General features: G+C 48.0%; 1 protein-coding gene across 2 annotated transcripts in view; it reads right to left on the bottom strand.

Annotated features, from left to right (window-relative positions):
• The window catches only part of ITPKB (inositol-trisphosphate 3-kinase B), a 107,533-nt gene that overhangs the window by 87,863 nt on the left and 1,587 nt on the right, over positions 1 to 18,083 (bottom strand). For both annotated transcript variants that reach the window (XM_003275105.3, XM_030812790.1), the window contains exon 2: positions 15,879 to 18,021. In XM_003275105.3, coding sequence (XP_003275153.2) covers positions 15,879 to 17,816 — 1,938 coding nt within the window. In that variant the 5' untranslated portion in view covers positions 17,817 to 18,021. The remainder of the gene's footprint in view (positions 1 to 15,878; positions 18,022 to 18,083) is intronic.

Here is an 18,083-nt window from a genome sequence, read left to right as displayed (position 1 = left end):
AAGCCCACAACAGCTTGTACCTGTTGGACTCATGCACAGGCCGTGCAGCTCCAGACTGCCTGGGTGCTTCACAGTATAGCAGTACCTAGCAAGCCCCATGCAGCAAAGAGGCCCATGATGCTCTCTCTGGGTGGCCTGAGGCATCTGGACACGTTGCAGATCCATGCTCTGTATCTGCTGAAACCCTCTGTCCTGTGGGCAGATCTGCCCTTCTTCTCCCTGTGGGAGGCAGGCTGAGTCCCTGGGGACCCGGATTGCAGAGTGAGTGCCTTGGGGTGCTCCCCTTTTCTGCTATCAGGGGCTTATTGCCCTGCTATGTCTGTAGCAATGAGGAGCTTTAACCTTTTCCTGCCCTTTAAGGTTAAGAGTTCTCTTCCAGTTCATCAGCCTAAGGAGGCAGCTCCAGGAGCTCACTTTTGCTGCAGTTGCATCTATTATATCCCTTTTTTAAACAAAGGCCCATTCATTTATAAGGAAAAGAATCCACTCTTAGTTCCACCTCCTCAAGTAGAAAATTTTTAACCAGACTAAAACGGTACTCCAGGGGACCTATGTGAACACACTCTCTTTCCCCTAGGTCCAGTATTTCCACGGCAACAACCAATCCTAATTCCCTCAGCCACCTCCCAGGGCTGTGGTTCCAAGGCCCCCTCGCGCCACCCATCCGCCTCAGCATTCAGTTCAGTTAGTCCCCAATCCCCCTAAAGCACGAGGCCCAGAACTAAATTCAAAGCCACCTTCCTCTGTTCTCCAGGCGACAGCTGATGAGTGGCAGAGAGGACAGGGTAGGAACTTGGGAGATTCAGATGAGTTAAAATCCCAGTCCTGCCATTGATCAGCTGTGGGCTTGGGACTAACAATTTATATGTTTCATCCCCATCTCTAAAAGGAGGAAAATCATGAATGCCCTGCAAAAATTACATAAAGTATTTGATGGAACATGCCTGGCACATAATAGGCACTTCTGAAATCATTGCTGCTATTATTTTTATTATTATTGTGCATCCTAAAACTGTTTAGTATTTTTCACAGCCGCACTACCTGTTAATTCATATTGAACTGGTAGTAAAATTATAACTCCCAGTGAATTTCAAAAGAAATATTGGCCGGGTGCGGCCGGGCGTGGTGGCTCATGCCTATAATCCCAGCACTTTGGGAGGCCGAGACGGGCAGATCACGCGGTTCAAGATCAGCCTGGCCAAGATGCTGAAACCCCATCTCTACTAAAAACACAAAAATTAGCCAGGCGTGGTGGCACACGCCTGTGATCCCAGCTACTCAGGAGGCTGAGGCAGGAGAATCGCTTGAACCCGGGCAGCAGAGGTTGCAATGAGCTGAGATCATGCCACTGCACTCCAGCCTGGGCGACAGAGCAAGACTCCATCTCAAAAAATAAAATAAAATATTGGCCGGGTGCAGTGGTTCACGCTTATAATCCCAGCACTTTGGGAGGCCGAGGCGGGTGGATCACCTGAGGTCGGGAGTTTGAGCCCAACCTGACCAACATGGAGAAACCCCATCTCTACTAAAAAAAAAAAAAAATACAATATTAGCCAGGCATGGTGGCACATGCCTGTAATACCAGCTACTCGGGAGGCTGAGGCAGGAGAATCGTTTGAACCCAGGAGGCGGAGGTTGCAGTGAGTCAAGATCTCGCCATTGCACTCCAGCCTGGGCAACAAGAGCAAAACTCCGTCTCAAAAAGAAAAAAAAAAAAAAAGAAATTAAAAAAAAAGAAATATTGATGAGCCAGGACTCCTCCATCCTATCCTTTGGGCAACTGACTTTTAAATACCTTTATGGGGAACTTATGTTGCCTTTTATGATATCTGGTCATGGGGTCATACTGAACTATTTTCTTTTCTTTTCTTTTCTTTTCTTTTTGAGACGGAGTTTTGCTTTTGTTGCCCAGGCTGGAGTGCAGTGGTGCAATCTCAGCTCACTGCAACCTCTGCCTCCCAGGTTCAAGCAATTCTCCTGCCTCGGCCTCCCAAGTAGCTGGGATTAAAAGCATACGCCACCACGCCTGGCTAATATTTTGTATTTAGTAGAGACGGGGTTTCACCATGTTGGTCAGGCTGGTCTGGAACTCCTGACCTCAGGTGATCCACCTGCCTCGGCCTCCCAAAGTGTTGGGATTACAGGCGTGAGCCACCGCACCTGGTCTTTTTTTCTTTTCTTTTCTTTTCTTTTTTTTTTTTTTTTTTGAGATGGAGTTTTGTTCTTGTGGCCCAGGCTGGAGTGCAGTGGCACCATCTGGGCTCATTGCAACTTCCGCCTCCCGGGTTCAAGTGATTCTCCTGCCTCAGCCTCAGGATTAGCTGGGATTACAGGCGCCCACCACCACACCCAACTGATTTTGTATTTTTAGTAGATATGGGATCTCACCATGTTGGCCAGGCTGGAATCGAACTCCTGACCTCAAGTAATCCACCCACCTCAGCCTCTCAAAAGTGCTGGGATTATAGTCATGAGCCACCGTACCCAGCCATAAACTATTTTCTGAAGTTGCTCAAATCTTCTTTGCAAAGTCAGTATTCCCAAACTACAGTCAGAGGCCAGGCTCACAGTCCCTAGCAACCTGCCACCTGGTACATTCAGGGCACTCGCCCTTCAAGCACAACATGGATCCTTGGGGCTCCTTGCCACTCCAACTCCTAGGAGACTCTCCTGCCTTCCCCTGGGAATGTGGTATTTGAGGCCAATGGTGACAGACCAGAAAATCTAGGCCAGTTCAAAATGCCAAAGACAGAATGCCAGGAAGGACCCAGGACCTGCAGGGCTCCGTTCAGCTTCTCGGGGTTAACCAGCAGTCTGCAGAGGCGGGAGACGGCTCAGCTGTCAGAAAAGAGCAGCTGATTTTTAATGTACAGTGTAATACCGCAAGGTAAACAGCATCCCAGACGCTGCTCCATATGGCTTTACCCTGAGATCGAAACTAATTACCATTCTGTGTATATTTCCAGGTTGGGGCAATAAGGGAGTTACTGTCCAGCACATTCGCCATCAGACCACCTCTGAGGTCAACACTGCCACATGCTAACAAGCTCCTTTCGTGGTTTCAATCCTCCCAGACATCAGTCCCTTCACCCTGCAAAGGGCAGAAAGAAACTGGGGCTTGGGGAGGTGTTAGGGCAGGCTGAGCCTGAGACACATATGTCTAGAAAGGGACACCGTCTCAAAACTGCACATTCAGAGCCTGGAAGCTCTGTACAGGTACCTGATGGATCCTGGGGCTAGAACAGGCTTGAATAGATCACCCTGGACAGAAAAGATGCAAACCCCCATGGGTCAACCCTGCAGGCTGCGTGCCCACCTTGCCCCAGCCCATTACAGCTGAAAGGAAGGAGAGAGTTCCATTTCACACATCCAGTGTGTAGCAGAGTAGAGACCAGGGTTTGGCAGGCGGGATGCCCAGGGCTGTGGTGACACCAGTCCGTGCTGCTCAGATGGAACCTGTCGCCATCCAGCCCGGATCCTGCATGGGTTCCAGTAGGCCCTCCTGGGACTTGGAAGTGAGCTGGTGTGCTCGGGGTTCATCAGCTGTGTCCAGTCACCTGACTGGCTTTTCCTTCCACTCCACCATCCCAGCCCAGATGACAAGGGCACAGTATGGCCTTGTGACTTGGGAAGTGCTGGGTAGGTTCTCTGTGGCTCACTTCAAGAGGAGGCCAGGGTCATGCACAGTGTGCTTCAGAGACCCCAGAGCCACCTGGACCTGAGTCCCTGTGAATGGACGCATGACAGGCCTCATTGGGTGTGCAGTAAAATAAAATATCTCCTTAATCTCAGAAAGAGCCTGTGTTAATAAGCACGTGCCTGGACTGGCATCAGATGCGGCACAGAGAACAGACGAAGACTAATTAAATCACACACGTCCAGAGACCTCCTTGGTAAGAAAAGCCACAGCGATACAAAGTAGTGTTGTTATACACACACGTGTGTGTGTGTGTGTGTGTGTGTGTGTATATTTCATTGGCTCTCTTATGAGCTACAGTGACTCTAAAAGATGCACCAAGAAAGCAGAGGAACAAGGGGAAGGGAGGGAAGGGACAGAGGCTTTCACACCCCAAATGCTGGGCGTTTGGTGTCTGGATGACCTCAGCCAGTTTCCACCTACAAAACAGAATAAAAAGAGGCTGGTCCCCAGGATGTGTAACCTGACACCTCTTGCCAGCAGCCGAATACAGGGGATTGTTTTTTTAAACTTCAAGTTCCAACCCCTAGTAACAAAGTGAGGCCTCTCCTGCAACTGAAGAACCTCCTTGGAAAAATAAACCCTGCTGCCTGTTTTGTCATCTTTCACAATTAGCTGTACTTGGGACGACGTGACTCGAGCCAATTGGTGAAGGCGATTAGGGCATCCACTTAAAAACGCTCTTCACAACTGGTGGAGGGGTGTCCTCTATTCCACCCCTGTTCTGCATCCGGTACTTGAGCCGCATTATCTCCTTTCATCTTCACAGCAGCCCCTGAGAGAGGCTCATTATCCTCATGTTAGAGATAAGGAAACTGAGGCTCAGAGATGTTCGGCCCACACCAAGGTCTAGGACGGAGTGAGGGTGTGGGTTCAGGTCTGGCTGGCTCGGGCTCCACACTCCCCAGCAGACCATCTTGCTTCTGTGCTCAGCAGAGCAAGCCTCCTCCAGCACACACTTCCTGCAAACCTCAACGTCAAAGAGCTCCCAGACCCCATGACTTCTCCTCTTCCAAGGGAAGAAGTCGGCAATATTGCCTCAGACACCCTTATTCACTCTCACCCAATCAAAGAGAATGGTGGAGGTTGCAGGTCCAGCATAAAATACTAACAAATGACACCACAGCTGCCTCTGAGGTCCATGCTATTCTATCGAGCATTTAGTGTGTCCAGACGCTGTACTAGGCATTTCCCACATTACCTTGTTTAAGGCTCACAGCCTTAAAGTGGGCATTATCAGTCACATTTCACAGATGATGCAACTGAGGGGCAGAAAGGTTTCTGTAGGGTCACGCAGATCGGAAGTAACAGAGTTTAGACTCAACCCAGGACTACCACCTCAGGGTTCTTCCCCTCCCCCTGGGGCTCTTCCATAGTTAAGGCTCCATAATGCGTACTAAGCAGAAAAACCCCTGCCAAGCTCTCCTAACCATGTCCTTCTGGTCAATCGGGGTCCTCCCGAGAGCACAGCAACAGTGCAGCTGACTGGGCTCTGCACCGTGCATCTGCTGAGCATCAACTTGTGCAGAATCCAACGCTCCGAATCAAGTCCTGGGGCAGGGTTGCCCTCTCATTCCAGCCTCCATGAGCCTCTGGATCCAGAACAGTCTCTTTGATCGACCACTTCTAACAGAGGGAGCAAACTCCTCAAGACCTTTACCCCAGACTCCTTCCCTAAAGGCTGCTGCCCAAATCCAATTCCTTTACTCCCTGTTCCACAACATGTACTGAAGCTTTCTGCACTGTGCATGCCAGCACCAATCCATTATTTATGAACTCATATTTAATGAACATGCTTGCTCAATGGCCATACAACTTGTTCTTCAGTTTCACAAATCTCCAATATGTCTGTTGGCATTAACTTTGTCTTAGAAGGCAGATTCCCCAAGGACAGGGGCAGCATCCGTTAAGCCGTTCTTTTCAGCACAGTTGTCTGCAGACAAAGGTATTAAATAAATGCCTGCTATTTGGGCCGCCACTGGGTGCAAAGTGCACTTCTAAAAGTGGGCAGCCACCCGAAGGGAGATCCAGCTCTGTGAGAAAGGTGGCAGTGGTTGCCAGACCTAGCCCAGGGCCTGGCCATACAGAAGAGGCACCCAGTATATATCTGCTGAATGTAATATCTGCATTAAAAGCTCAAGACTTTGCTGAATTCCCCTCTTTCACTTTCCATGACACAAAAGAGAAAACCACTACATGGTACTGGAAAAGTCCATGCACCCATTAAGTACCCTCAAACTCTAGAGGCAGTGCAGTCTCCCTGTCATGATTCAGCAGCCGGCAGCCCTGTTCAGGGAGCATGAGACCCCTGCTTTGGAGACCCCTGCTTTGGGGCCTCCTCCTTGCTCGCTGCAGCCTTCCCTGGTGTCTGTTACATCTGCATGCCCACTGACGAGTGGGCAAACCACAGCCGGAGGAGGCTGCGTCCACAGTCTACAATGGCCAAGATGGTCACACAGGCAAGAGGAGACAACGCTGCGGCTGAAGTGAAACCGGGGCGTTATCCAGAATGTCTCCTCATCCCAACCCGACCTCACTGCTCCGTCCACCTCAGAACTGGCTCTGCTGTGGAAGCAAAGATTGTTTTTAACATAGTCCTTAGCAATTTCTCTTCAAGCAACAAGGTCAAAATACTCTTCATGAGTGAGTGCTTGCCTTTGTCCATCCTCTTTTTGTAAAAACTTAAAAGCAAAGTCATCATACTCATAATTAAAAACTCATTTAGGCAGGAAACACTTCACTCTCCTCAAATGACTGTATACACGTCTCATTTGGACTCACAAAGACCACATGAGGTAGGAAGACTATCAATATACCCATTTTACAGATTGAGGATACCCAAGTCCAAAGAGGCCCAATGAGGTCAAGTGCTGGATCTGAGAGTCACAAGTCTTTCAAGCACGTTCACTTGTAAAGCACAAAAAACATTCTCAGAGGAGGCCTCGAATCTCCTCAACTACTTGCAATTAGCCAGATGGTCAATATTAATGAGTGTTTAATGCTGTGATGACTATGATGATGATGAAGGAGAAAGGTTAAGAAAAAGAGAAGGCCAGGCTCAGTGGCTCCCAGCTGTAATCCCAACACTTTGGGAGGCCAAGGTGGAAGGATCGCTTGAGCTCAGGAATTCGAGACCAGCCTGGGCAACATAGCAAGAGATGTCTCTACTAAAAAATAAAAAATTAGCCAGGCATGATGGTACGAGCCTGTAGTCCCAGCTACTCGGGAGGTTGAGGTATGAGGATCTCTTGAGCTAGAGAGATCGAGGCTGCAGTGAGCCGTGATCACACAACTGCACTCCAGCCTGGGCGACAGAGAGACTCTGTCTCAAATTCAATAAAGTTTTTTTTTTTTTTGTAAAAGTAAAAGGGTTCAGCAGCCGCATATAGACTAAAATATCAATTATAACACATTCAAAATGTCCCCTACACTGGAGAATGTTTAATCTGTAAGGTTTTTTTACTAGTTTCTCGAACAGTGACCTTCTCACTTCCCAACTGTAACACACAGCAACCAATTTTCCTACCCTTGGCTCAGCAATCTGGGTCTCAGGATTATTTGTGCCCAACAAAATCTCTTAGCCATTTCTTAAGCTACTGGCAGGTAGTTAGATTTTCCACTTGACATTGTTAAGAGATTAAAATTGTTTATCTCATTGTCATACACAGGCTTTTTCAGTTTCCTGCTAACAGATTCAGGTTAGATAAGGATTACAGAAGTGATATTCCCAAGTTCCTCTCTACACCAGCCGGCATCCTTTCCCCATAAGATTATGAGGTGTATTTTATTAAATCTATCATTCAGATAGCTAACGTGTAAGAGCATTATATAACATATAAAAAGCATTATACCTCATGCATAAGCAGAGGCTTAGACAAACACCAGCTCCTATTCAACTGGGGAAGAAGCACTTCACAGGAGATCCTGCTGAATTACACAGTCAGTCATCAATTGCCATAGAGAAGATGAAAACAAATTGAGTTGAGCCCGGAAAGAATGTCAGTGAAATTGGAAAAAACACTTGCTGGGAACTGCCTGGGGGTGCAGTGACCTCCCTTGTAATTGCCCAGGTCCCACCAACTCGGCAGCATACCAAGAGAGATTGCAGATTGAGCTGGGTAGATGGCCAGTCACCAGGGAACCAAATCCGTCTCGTGGCAGGCTGAACACTCCCTGTAGTTCATGAAAATATTAAGCACTGGCAATATAAAATGTGTTATGGCTTCTTCTTGGAAAACAGTAAAATCAGTTTATTCGTTCTCCTTTAAGGGATGGGGGCAGGGAGGGGGACAGAAGGCAGAGAACCCTTTAGAAGGGCCAAGAAAGAAAACTGCTGTCATTGCCCCAAAAGCCAGAGGTAAAAGCACCTCATTTGCACCCCCACCGCTCAACGCCCTGAGACCAACTTTACAAATGTGAGCAAATGGCCCACCCCTTCAGAAGAGTTCTCCTTGGCCAAGGGCCGGTCCTTACCCTGCATCATTAATACATATTATCATCTCTGAGTTAGGCAAACCCTAATCTTGGTCACCAGGTCAACGGAAATAATCTTGATGCCTATGTTTGAGATGCTGTATCATTTCATTTTCCCTTTCCACCCAGAATCTTACCACAAAAGTAAAATGCTAGATTAACAGGATAGCAGTGAGCTTCACGAGGAAGGATTCCCTTTAGCTGAAAATTCATCACCACCACCCCAGGTTACGTGAGATGTTTTTCTACTTATTCAAAGATGGGAAAAAAAACATCTCCTCCCACTCCAAGTGAAATCATACATAAATATGAATTGCAGAGGTTCATTCTGCTTCCTTATTGTCTATAGCTCCTACTTTTTGCTTACTTATAAAACTTACCAGCTGATGTGGGGCAAAATAGAAGTAAAAAAATCTCAGGAAATAAAAAATGCTGTATTGACTAGTGGCCTCAAGAGATACCTTTTGTTGAATGGGTTTCTATTAAGTGATATCAAATCAATAAAATGCCCAAGTAAAGCTCAACAGAGGAGAAAAGATCAGATTTCTAACAGTGAATTCTTCATGGAATTGTTGAGAAACACGCCAGACAAGTTAGTCAAAAGCCTGAGTGCTGGCTTGCCTGTGAAATGATTGTAACAAGTCATTCCTTATCAGACAAAGCTGGAAGACCCTGCCTTTAAGTAAGAAACATCAGAGTGGTCTTCCCTGCACAAACACTTTGCAAACGTGTGTCATGGTTGACCTTGTCCCTTGAGGCCGGTGTACAGTGTGCACTTCTGCTGACCAAGCAATTCATTCCATTCATTCCTATCGCTTTGAGTCTATGCCTTAAAGTAATCCCCAACCCTGCAACTGAACAAAAGGAAACCACTACTACTACACCCCTACTATGTACCAGGTACAGTGCTAGGCACTTTTATAAACATGACATAATTGAACGTTCACCACTCCATGAGGTCACACTTACTCTCCCCATTTTTCAGAGAGCTTGCTGACCATGTGTAGACTGGAATTTCACCCAAGTCTCCTAAACCCAAGCCTAGCACTCTTATCCCTGTGGCAGCAGTCACAGGAATAAGCAACAAACTTGCATTCCCAGGGCTTGATTCCCTTTCTTTGTTCTTCACCCTCCAGATGGTTCTATATTTCTTCTATGGGTAGATAATGCAGCAGGGATTTTTTTTCTCTCCTTCATTCATTCACCCATTCCTTTAACAAATGCTTTAAAAGCATGTACTGTGTTCAAAGCTGAGGTGGATCTGCAAAGGCGAGTAAGGAGCTTATCCACTGAGGAAGTTTGTTAGTTGAAAAGAAGGGTGTAACCATGGGTCCTGTAATGGTATTGACTATTTTCCACCCTTGCTTTCCTCCTCTGTAAAATGTGGATATTAAAGGAAATGAGGCCGGGCGCGGTGGCTCACACCTGTAATCCCAGCACTTTGGGAGGCCGAGGTGGGAGTATCACAAGGTCAAGAGATCGAGACCATCCTGGCCAACATGGTGAAAACCCAGTTCTACTAAAAATACAAAAATTAGCCGGGCATGGTGGCATGCGCCTGTAGTCCCAGCTACTTGGGAGGCTGAGGCAGGAGAATTGCTTGAGTCCAGGAGGCAGAGGTTGCAGTGAGCCAAGATCATGCCACTGCACTCCAGCCTGGCGACACAGCGAGACTACATCTCAAAAAAAAAAAAAGGAAATGAGCTCTAAAGCCTGTCCCAGACCCAGATTTCGATACTGTTAATCATGGAAGCTATCGAAAAGTTTTTGGTTTTTTTTTTTTGTTTGTTTTTTTGAGACAGAGTCTTGCTCTGTCACCCAGGCTGGAGTGCAATGGCGCAATCTCGGCTCACTGCAACCTCCAACTCTTGGGTTCAAGTGGTTCTCCTGTCTCAGCCTCCTGAGTAGCTGGGATTACAAGTGCGTGCCACCACGCCTGGCTAATTTTTGTATTTTTAGTAGATTTAGTATTTTTAGTAGACGAGGTTTCACCATGTTGGCTAGCCTGGTTTCGAACTCCTGACCTCAGGTGATCCATCCACCTCAGCCTCCCAAAGTGCTGGGATTACAGGCGTGAGCCACCACACCCGGCCTAGTTTTTGTTATTTTTTAATAGCAAGCACAGAGGCCTAACTTCCTAATGAGATCATATATATTTACGGTGTCTTTCAACCAAGGAGACTTGAACTGTATTTAAGATAATAGTTTACTCCTGGAAAAATGGATCAGGGCTGCTGTCTTCACCAGAAAGTTGGGGTGAATGAAGGGGGCCCAGTGAGAAAATGAAGAGCTGTCTGGCAGAACTTTAGCAAGTCAAATTTGACTACAAGGTCAACGGACCAGGTCAGCAGATTCTTCCAGATCACCAAGGTAGCCCTCCACGGACCGGACCCATGGGTCTGAAGGAGATGCTGATTGTTTCTGCTCCATGTTGTTTGGGACTGCCTGTAGCACATGCGTCACTTGGTTTGGTAAGTTAACACAGGAAGGGCAACCATCTTAGAACTGGTAATACAAAATCCCAAACAGGCAGCTGCCACTCCACTTTTCAAATTACCAAAGAGTTCATAGTTGGGTTTGGTGTGACTTTTGTTAACAATGAGCTCCCCTGAGGGCTGAAAAATACATCTTTCACAATGCCAATTCTAGCCAATGAGGAAAAGAAAAATCACGGCAAGGCCTTCTTGTCATGGAGTTGAGAGTACCACGTGCATAAACCTATGATCCCAAGGTCTCCTCTCCCACCAAAATCCACAGAACCTTCTACACTGATGCTGCGATCACAACACACTTTAGAAGAGTTCCCAAGTTAATTCTGAATCACCTCCTGATTATCCAAAGTCTGTAGTTTCCACCAAGATATAAAATTCTTTCCATTAAATACCTTAAAATTCTACCTTTAGATAACTAAACTGAAACCTGACAAAATAAAATAAGCCTAAACAATGTTATCAATACTCCTAGGAATATAAATAAACTAGCCAGTACTAATCTAATCTGGAACTGCATTTAACAGGTATGTGCCAACAAAATCAGAAAAGTGACTCTGTAGCAATTCAGCACTTAAAAACAAAAATTCTGAAAATGACTTATGTAACACCTGAAATATATTTCTCTAAAAACACCAACTGACTGGTTTAATGTTTTCTTGTAGTACCTAAAGGCGGGTAAGTCTTGAGCTGTATGTTTTGCAAAGTCTAAGCATTTGCATGATAAGTAGCAATGCTTAGAATCAATCTCTCTTTGTCTGTATACCTCACCTTTACTTGAAAAGGTTTTAAGCTGGCTGAATACTTTTATCTTTGATAAGACAAGGTCTTTGAAGTGATGTTTTGGCTCTGGGTGGGCAAGGCCTCAGTTTCTAGACTTCAGTATCTGAGGGGGGACAATGCCCTGCTTTTTGTTTTTAAACAGAATGAATCTTTTACTGTTCAGGTTAATGTTCTGGCATCCTACTAGCTGTCTCTACCACCAGACTAATTATTAATGATAATCTTAGGTATTGTACTGATGATTTATTTTGATGATACTTTTTCAGTGTGAAATTACAAAGAGCCTTTCTTATGGCGAAGAGATAAAAGATAGGCAGATCAATCAATTGGTCTCAAGCAAAATCACAAAAGTAAAAGTGCCCAGTTTTGGCCTCAGTGCCAGAAACCCACACCTAAGAAGTCTTGTCGCATTTCCTGATACCCTAATACAAACACTAGGTTTTACATCAGATGTCTTCAATTACATAGTCACAGACAGAACTAGATGACCCCATGAGATCATTCCCATACAATACCCACATTTTCAGAGGAGAAAACTAAGCTAGAGAAGCAGAGCCCATGAGTGTGTCCTTGGTTCCCTTTGACTTTCTGAGTGTTTATTTCCTCATCCCCAAACAGATCAGAGTCATACCCGGAACCCAACATAAATGACTCGGGGTCCTCCCAGATCTCAAAGCTGCTGAGCCCTTGCCAGAAAGATCCTCTCCATGTACCTGAGAGAAGAAGGGTACCCCATCTTCAGAAAACAGCATATGCAACCTGAGCTCATAACCCCATAAATCTGAGCTTTCAACATTCTCATCTAGAAAAGAATTTTCCACTTAAAAGTATTCACCAACAGATGCATTTTTTAAAGTGCCCCTCAAGGCTTTTAAATTTTAGTTTGGTTTACCCCGAACTAAAATTTTTACACACTTTTCAAAACCACATAAAACCATGTTAAACTGTTTGGATTTTTTACTATGTGTATGAGTTCGTTTTTCACTCAGAAAAAAAAAAAAAAACAACAACAACAAAACTAGTCAACATCAAAAAAAAAAAAAGGCTAAGGAAACAAAATTCCAATGGCCTTTAAAAAACAGTAAGCACCATGAAGCCAAGGGTTTTGTATTACACTTCTTTATACATTCCCCAGGTAATTAGGCCAGTGTTTTTTGTTTTTGATTTTTGTTTTTTGTTTTCTTTTGAAACGGAGTCTCACTCTGTCGCCCAGGCTGCAGTGCAGTGGTACAATCTCGCCTCATTGCAACCTCTACCTCCAGGGTTCAAGCGATTCTCCTGCCTCAGCCTCCCAAGTAGCTGGGATTACAGGCGCCCGCGACCACGCCACACACCAGCTAATTTTTGTATTTTTAGTAGAGACAGGGTTTCACCATGTTGGCCAGGCTGGTCTCGAACTCCTGATCTCAAGTGATCCACCCACCTTGGCCTCCCAAAGTGCTGGGATTACAGGCATGAGCCACCGTGCCCAGCCTTCTTTTTTTGTTTTTTTTGTTTGTACATATAATTGACAGAACAATTTTGAAATAAATCAATAAAAATCTATTTTTAAAGTAAGGTACTTTTATATCTTAATGCAACATTTTAAGCCTGGTGTCTCAATGGTCCAGATTCTCTTAAACAGAATTATATAGGGAAGTAAACAACCGCTGGTTAATTTTTAGTTGTCAGAAAGAACAAAAGATTGAGCACCATCCTTGCTCAGTGCAATTTGATTTTGTTCAGATGTCAGAGAACAGTAAGCATGAATGTGCCTGAATTTCAGCCATTGCACGCTGGGTGTGTAATGCAACTATTTCTGAGCAAATTCCAAGTGTCTGATCCCTACTAAGCAGATATACTGTCACCCCCTGCCTGCACGCCAAATCATACACACTCATTCCTCAGCAAGGATGAAGAACGTGCCACAGAAGGCCCGAAAGGCTTAACTCTGTGGGAAGGTAGGGCAGCACAGAAAAAATCTGTGTCTAGTGTGGGTCTGAAGGCCAGGGGTTGGTTATGTGACTGGAACGCTGAACATGCCATTTCAGACCTGTGTGAGCATAGGAGGGTGAGTGTGAGCATGTGTGAGGGCGAGTGTAAGCAAGCATGAGCAAGCATGAGAGTGTGCACCTATAGCGTTGTGCAGTAGCTGGACAGACACAGCAAAGTCCAGAAAAGAGAATGCTACATCAGTTTGGTAGAACCTCAGACAGAACTGGTGTGGCTTGTATCTATTAAACACAGAAAGGCCCAGCCAAAAGACTCACTCCATCAAGATGTCTGGCCTTCTGTAGACAAAATATCTATCACAGGTAATCAAGTGATTTTTGACCCAATGAGCTGATGTTTGGGTGTCACAGATAAGGCTCCAGGGTAACAATCTGTACAAGAAGAAAACTTTGCTTATCATGCAAGCACTCAACCAAAGCTCAAAAGTCCCTAGGATCCCATAATTTCCAGTTGGTTACCCACCCTTACCCCCCTACACACACACACACACACACACACACACACACACACACACACTCCACTTCCCACCAGTCTCATGTGATTCAGAGAGCAAAGCCGGCAGGGGATTTTTCCCTGGCTCTGCTCTGCGGGTGTCTGAAAACCTGTTTAAAGGTGGGAGGTAGACCGGACAACAGGCTGGCCTCATTTCTACCTCTGGATATGTTCACTAACTTAAAAACACCACTTAACCCTCTGGTTTCTCAAATGGCATCCTTCTGGCAAATGAAAAAAAAAGTCACCTGTCGTTATTGATCTCCCCGTTAATTCTCTTCTAGACAAGAGTCCTTTTCAAACATCGGGACACAAACTGTTTTGACAACCAGCCAATAGAAGTTGCTAATCTACCACTAGAAAGGGTGAATGGACAGTCAGGGAACAAGTTAAAGTGACTTTGGCTGTTCCAGCTATGCTTCAGGAGTTCAAAAGCAACTGGGAGGGATGGGACGGGGGACCATCTCTTATTCAGTAGGCCTCTAACTGCTGAGCAGAAAGAGAAATCTGGGCCATGCCTTCAGAAAGCAGTACTTCCCACCTGCCCTTGACCACCATCCCCTTCCAGGTGGACCGTTTCCCCCTCTAAAGGTGGTGTGCCTATGCCTGACAGCAGGTGCATAATGCCCAGGGGCCCTGTCCTAGCCACAAAATGCCAGGCTGATTGGGGCGATTTTGCATACACATTTGCCTCCAGATCATCAGAAAAAAGCAGAGTTTCATGAAAAGGAATGCCTGGTCTTCAAAAATCCAGACTGTGATTTGTAAATAGGGAATGAGAGAGGAGTATGTTTTGTGGTCCAAAATACCTTAGTGAAGAATGCAGAGTAGAAACATAAAGCTCCAGTCGTGGTGAAGAAAGTTACTGAGGTACAGTGAAGAGTATTTGATATTCAAGATGAAATCGGAAGGCTACCTACTATAATAAAATGCAGACTTTCCCCCAATATAGCATAACCACCCCTGGCACGCTGAACTAGGAAATTCCACATGCTCTCTGGAAAAGCTAAGAGAAAGCCCAGACCTTTTCAGAAGTGCTAGCTTCAACTCCTATGTCTTCTGTAAGATACTCTGATCCTCCTAAGAGTAAAAGCAGCCTACAAGTTCGATTAACCATGTAATAGAAATAAACTCCTGTCTACTGCCATAACCAGAACAAGATGTCAGTGTGATGACCCAAACCAGAGGCATGTGAAAACATACCTGAAATGTCAACCTGTACCAACTGACATGTACATCCATTAGGAGGTACCTACTCCGGAGATAACACCCAGGTGCCTATGATACTGAAGAAACCATCTGCTTAGCTCAAACTATGGTTTTCATTTAATTCATGCATCAAACTGCACCTTGGTTACACTGACCACACAAACATTGCAATGGCCTGGCTTAACTTACTGAGGCTCAGTGATTCCTCACCCAGTTGACTGGCCACAACCACATCTACAGGTTTCAGGGTCCTGTCATAGACTCACATCACTCATTTTCCTGGCTTATTAGTAGAGGCTAACTTAATTTGATGATATCCTTGTCAATTTTCTTTGGCCTGAATGAAACACAGAGTTAAGTGTTTCACCTGATCAGACAAAAAGTACACTCAGTAGCTCAGTTCACTATCTTTGGGGATTAGTCCAGAAGTTTTTGGTGACGTTTATGCATATTATTTTCCCAAGAAGCGTGGTGACCTACATGAAATACTTTTAAAACTTTTTTAAGATGTGCATGGAAATAGTAGAAAGACTCAGATTCACTGTCCAAGCTAAAGTGCATGGTCAGTGCCTCTGCTTCCACATCAGCAAACACACCTGGACAGAATTATTCACTGTGACTGTCCCAGGGCCCTGGTCTGAGTTTTCATGACTCTGTAGAAAATAAGAAAAAGGGATGCATAGGGCATCAAAAGTCTGCTGAAATCAGCATGAGTTCTGGGCAAATCTCAGAGCAAGACTTACCACTCTAGGTTTCTGCTGGTCCAGGGTATGCAGGAAGGCTGAGTTGGGGTCCAGGGTGCGCTCAGGGTCACTGGAGATGTCCTCCTCTGAGTCTTCGTAGGATGAGGAGAAGCCCGTGGAGGAGGCCGAGGAAGAGGACAGTTTCCTCAGGGGCAGGTTGCCCCGAGGGCTTCCCTGCGTCTCCTCCAAGGCCCCATCCTCCTGGGTGCCCATGTCTGTAATGATGACGGCAGGTATGTTGCTGGGGCTGCAGACCTCCCTCAGGAAAGGCTTGTCCTGATCTTGGGGTAGCAGCTCAGGACTTGGGTGGGCATCACTGTCCTGCCGCTGGCTTTCCCAAGTCCCCTCTGACTGCACCCCTGTGCCACGCGTCCAAGCCAAACCGGCTTCCTCCATGGTGCCCTGCCAAATCCTGGAGCTCCCAGGCTGCACACCCACCCTGTCCCCAGGAGGGCACTGACGTTCTTTCAGATCTTTTGCAGCGTCCCAACAGGGCAAAGGCTCCAGCATTCTGCCAGAAGGAATTCCCGCCTCCACATTCCCGGTCCCCGGCTGTGCTGAGGGGCTGCCCCCAAGCAAGCCCAGCGTTGGGGACCCTCCCTCCAGTCTGTCGGAGAGCTGCCAAAACCCCCCGCCCACGGGGGCCCCACTTCGGTCCTCCTCAGGGCCTACGGAGGCCAGGGCTCTGGGCAGCCTGGACCAGCTCAGGGCATCAGAGGACTCTGAGCTTTGCACGCTCACAGTCGTCTCCTCTGGCCTTTTGCCCACTTCAGGCGCCCCAGAGCCCGGCATGCCACAGGGCAGATTTCCTTTCCCCATCTTCCCAGGGGGTTCTCCATCGCTGGGCCCGCCCCTTTCTGGGGCTGGGCTTGTCTCACTGCCCAGAAACTGCCCCTGCCTCTCCACCAGGGCCTCTGGGGACTGCGGGTCCTCAAGCTCACGGGCTCTCCCAGACAGCTCAGTGAGGGCAAGATCCTGTGGACGGTGTGGCCCAGTGGATGTAGCTCTCGCTGCCACTTCTGTGGCCATCGTTAAGCTAGCTCCGACCAACCCCGATGAGGGAGCTAGGCAGCTCCGAGTTCCCGGGGTAGGAAAGCCCCTTTTGTCAATTTCCATAGTTGTGGGTGAGCCACAGCGGGGACTGGCAGGAATACCCTTCTCCATCCTTACAAAAGCGGATGGACCCTGGGCCTCTGATTCTGTAGGGGCAGCCCGGCCGGGAAGAGGTGGCATTCCTTCCTTCACCTGCGAGGGGCATAGGCTGGGCCCTCCTTTCCTCCCGGAGTCGGTTCCTGAAGTCTCTGGACATTGCTCCCCCCAGGACTTTGTCCTCCGTTCCTCGCTCCGGGCGCCCTGCACCAGGACCCTTCCAGGGGGCTGACTGCTGCTGCGGAAGGGGCACGGGGAGGGCGAGCGAGCCCTGCCCAAACGCGGGCTGCGGGGCGCTTGAATGGCGGAGCTCTGTGCCTGGATGTGCGCCTCAAACATGCCCACTTTCTGGTTCACCTGCACGTTCTGCAACTCGCGCTGCAGGATCCGCGGCTTCCTCTTGGCCTCCTCCGGCTCCGGCGGGGAGAGGGTACCGGCTGCCACCACCTGCTGCCCGTCCCCTCGCAGGCGACCAGCCCAACTTGGGCTGCTCACGCTGCTGCCGCTGCTGCCGCTGCCACTGCCACTGCCGCTGCTACTATTCAGCCTGCGCCGGCCGCTCCGCCAGCCCCCGGGGCTCCGGGGCTCCTCGGGCGACAGCGACTCGGCTGGGGGGAAGAGGAAAGAGGCGCCTCTCCCGGGGCTGAAAACGCTGCCGGGGCTCAGCACGGCCTTCCCCGGGGGCGGGGGCGTCTCGCTGCCACTGGGTCCCGGGCCGCCGCCGCTCTTCATCTCGTTGGCGCTATTCATGATCACCAGGCTGTTGAGCGCATAGCAGTACACAGCCATAGTACTGGGTCCCGCGCTGCCCGCCGCCGCGGCTCCCGCTCCTGCTCTGCCGCCGGCGCCTCCTCCTCCCGGCGCTCCCGGCTCAGCCCCGGAGGCCCGGCAGCCGCGGGTCCGCGCGCAGATGGGGCAGCATGGCCTGGGCGGCGGGCTGGGGGCACGACCGCGGGCTCAGCCCCCGCCCAAAGCTCCATAAACAACCGTGCGGCTGTGGAGATACAAGGAGAAAAGTCAGGACCCTGGAGGGCGCGGGGTGGTTGGGGGTCGCCT

Source organism: Nomascus leucogenys, chromosome 5 (genome assembly GCF_006542625.1).
Source record: "Nomascus leucogenys isolate Asia chromosome 5, Asia_NLE_v1, whole genome shotgun sequence".
NCBI lineage: Eukaryota > Metazoa > Chordata > Mammalia > Primates > Hylobatidae > Nomascus > Nomascus leucogenys.
Note: the sequence above shows the minus strand (reverse complement) of the source record. Positions and strands in the feature narration are given on the sequence as shown.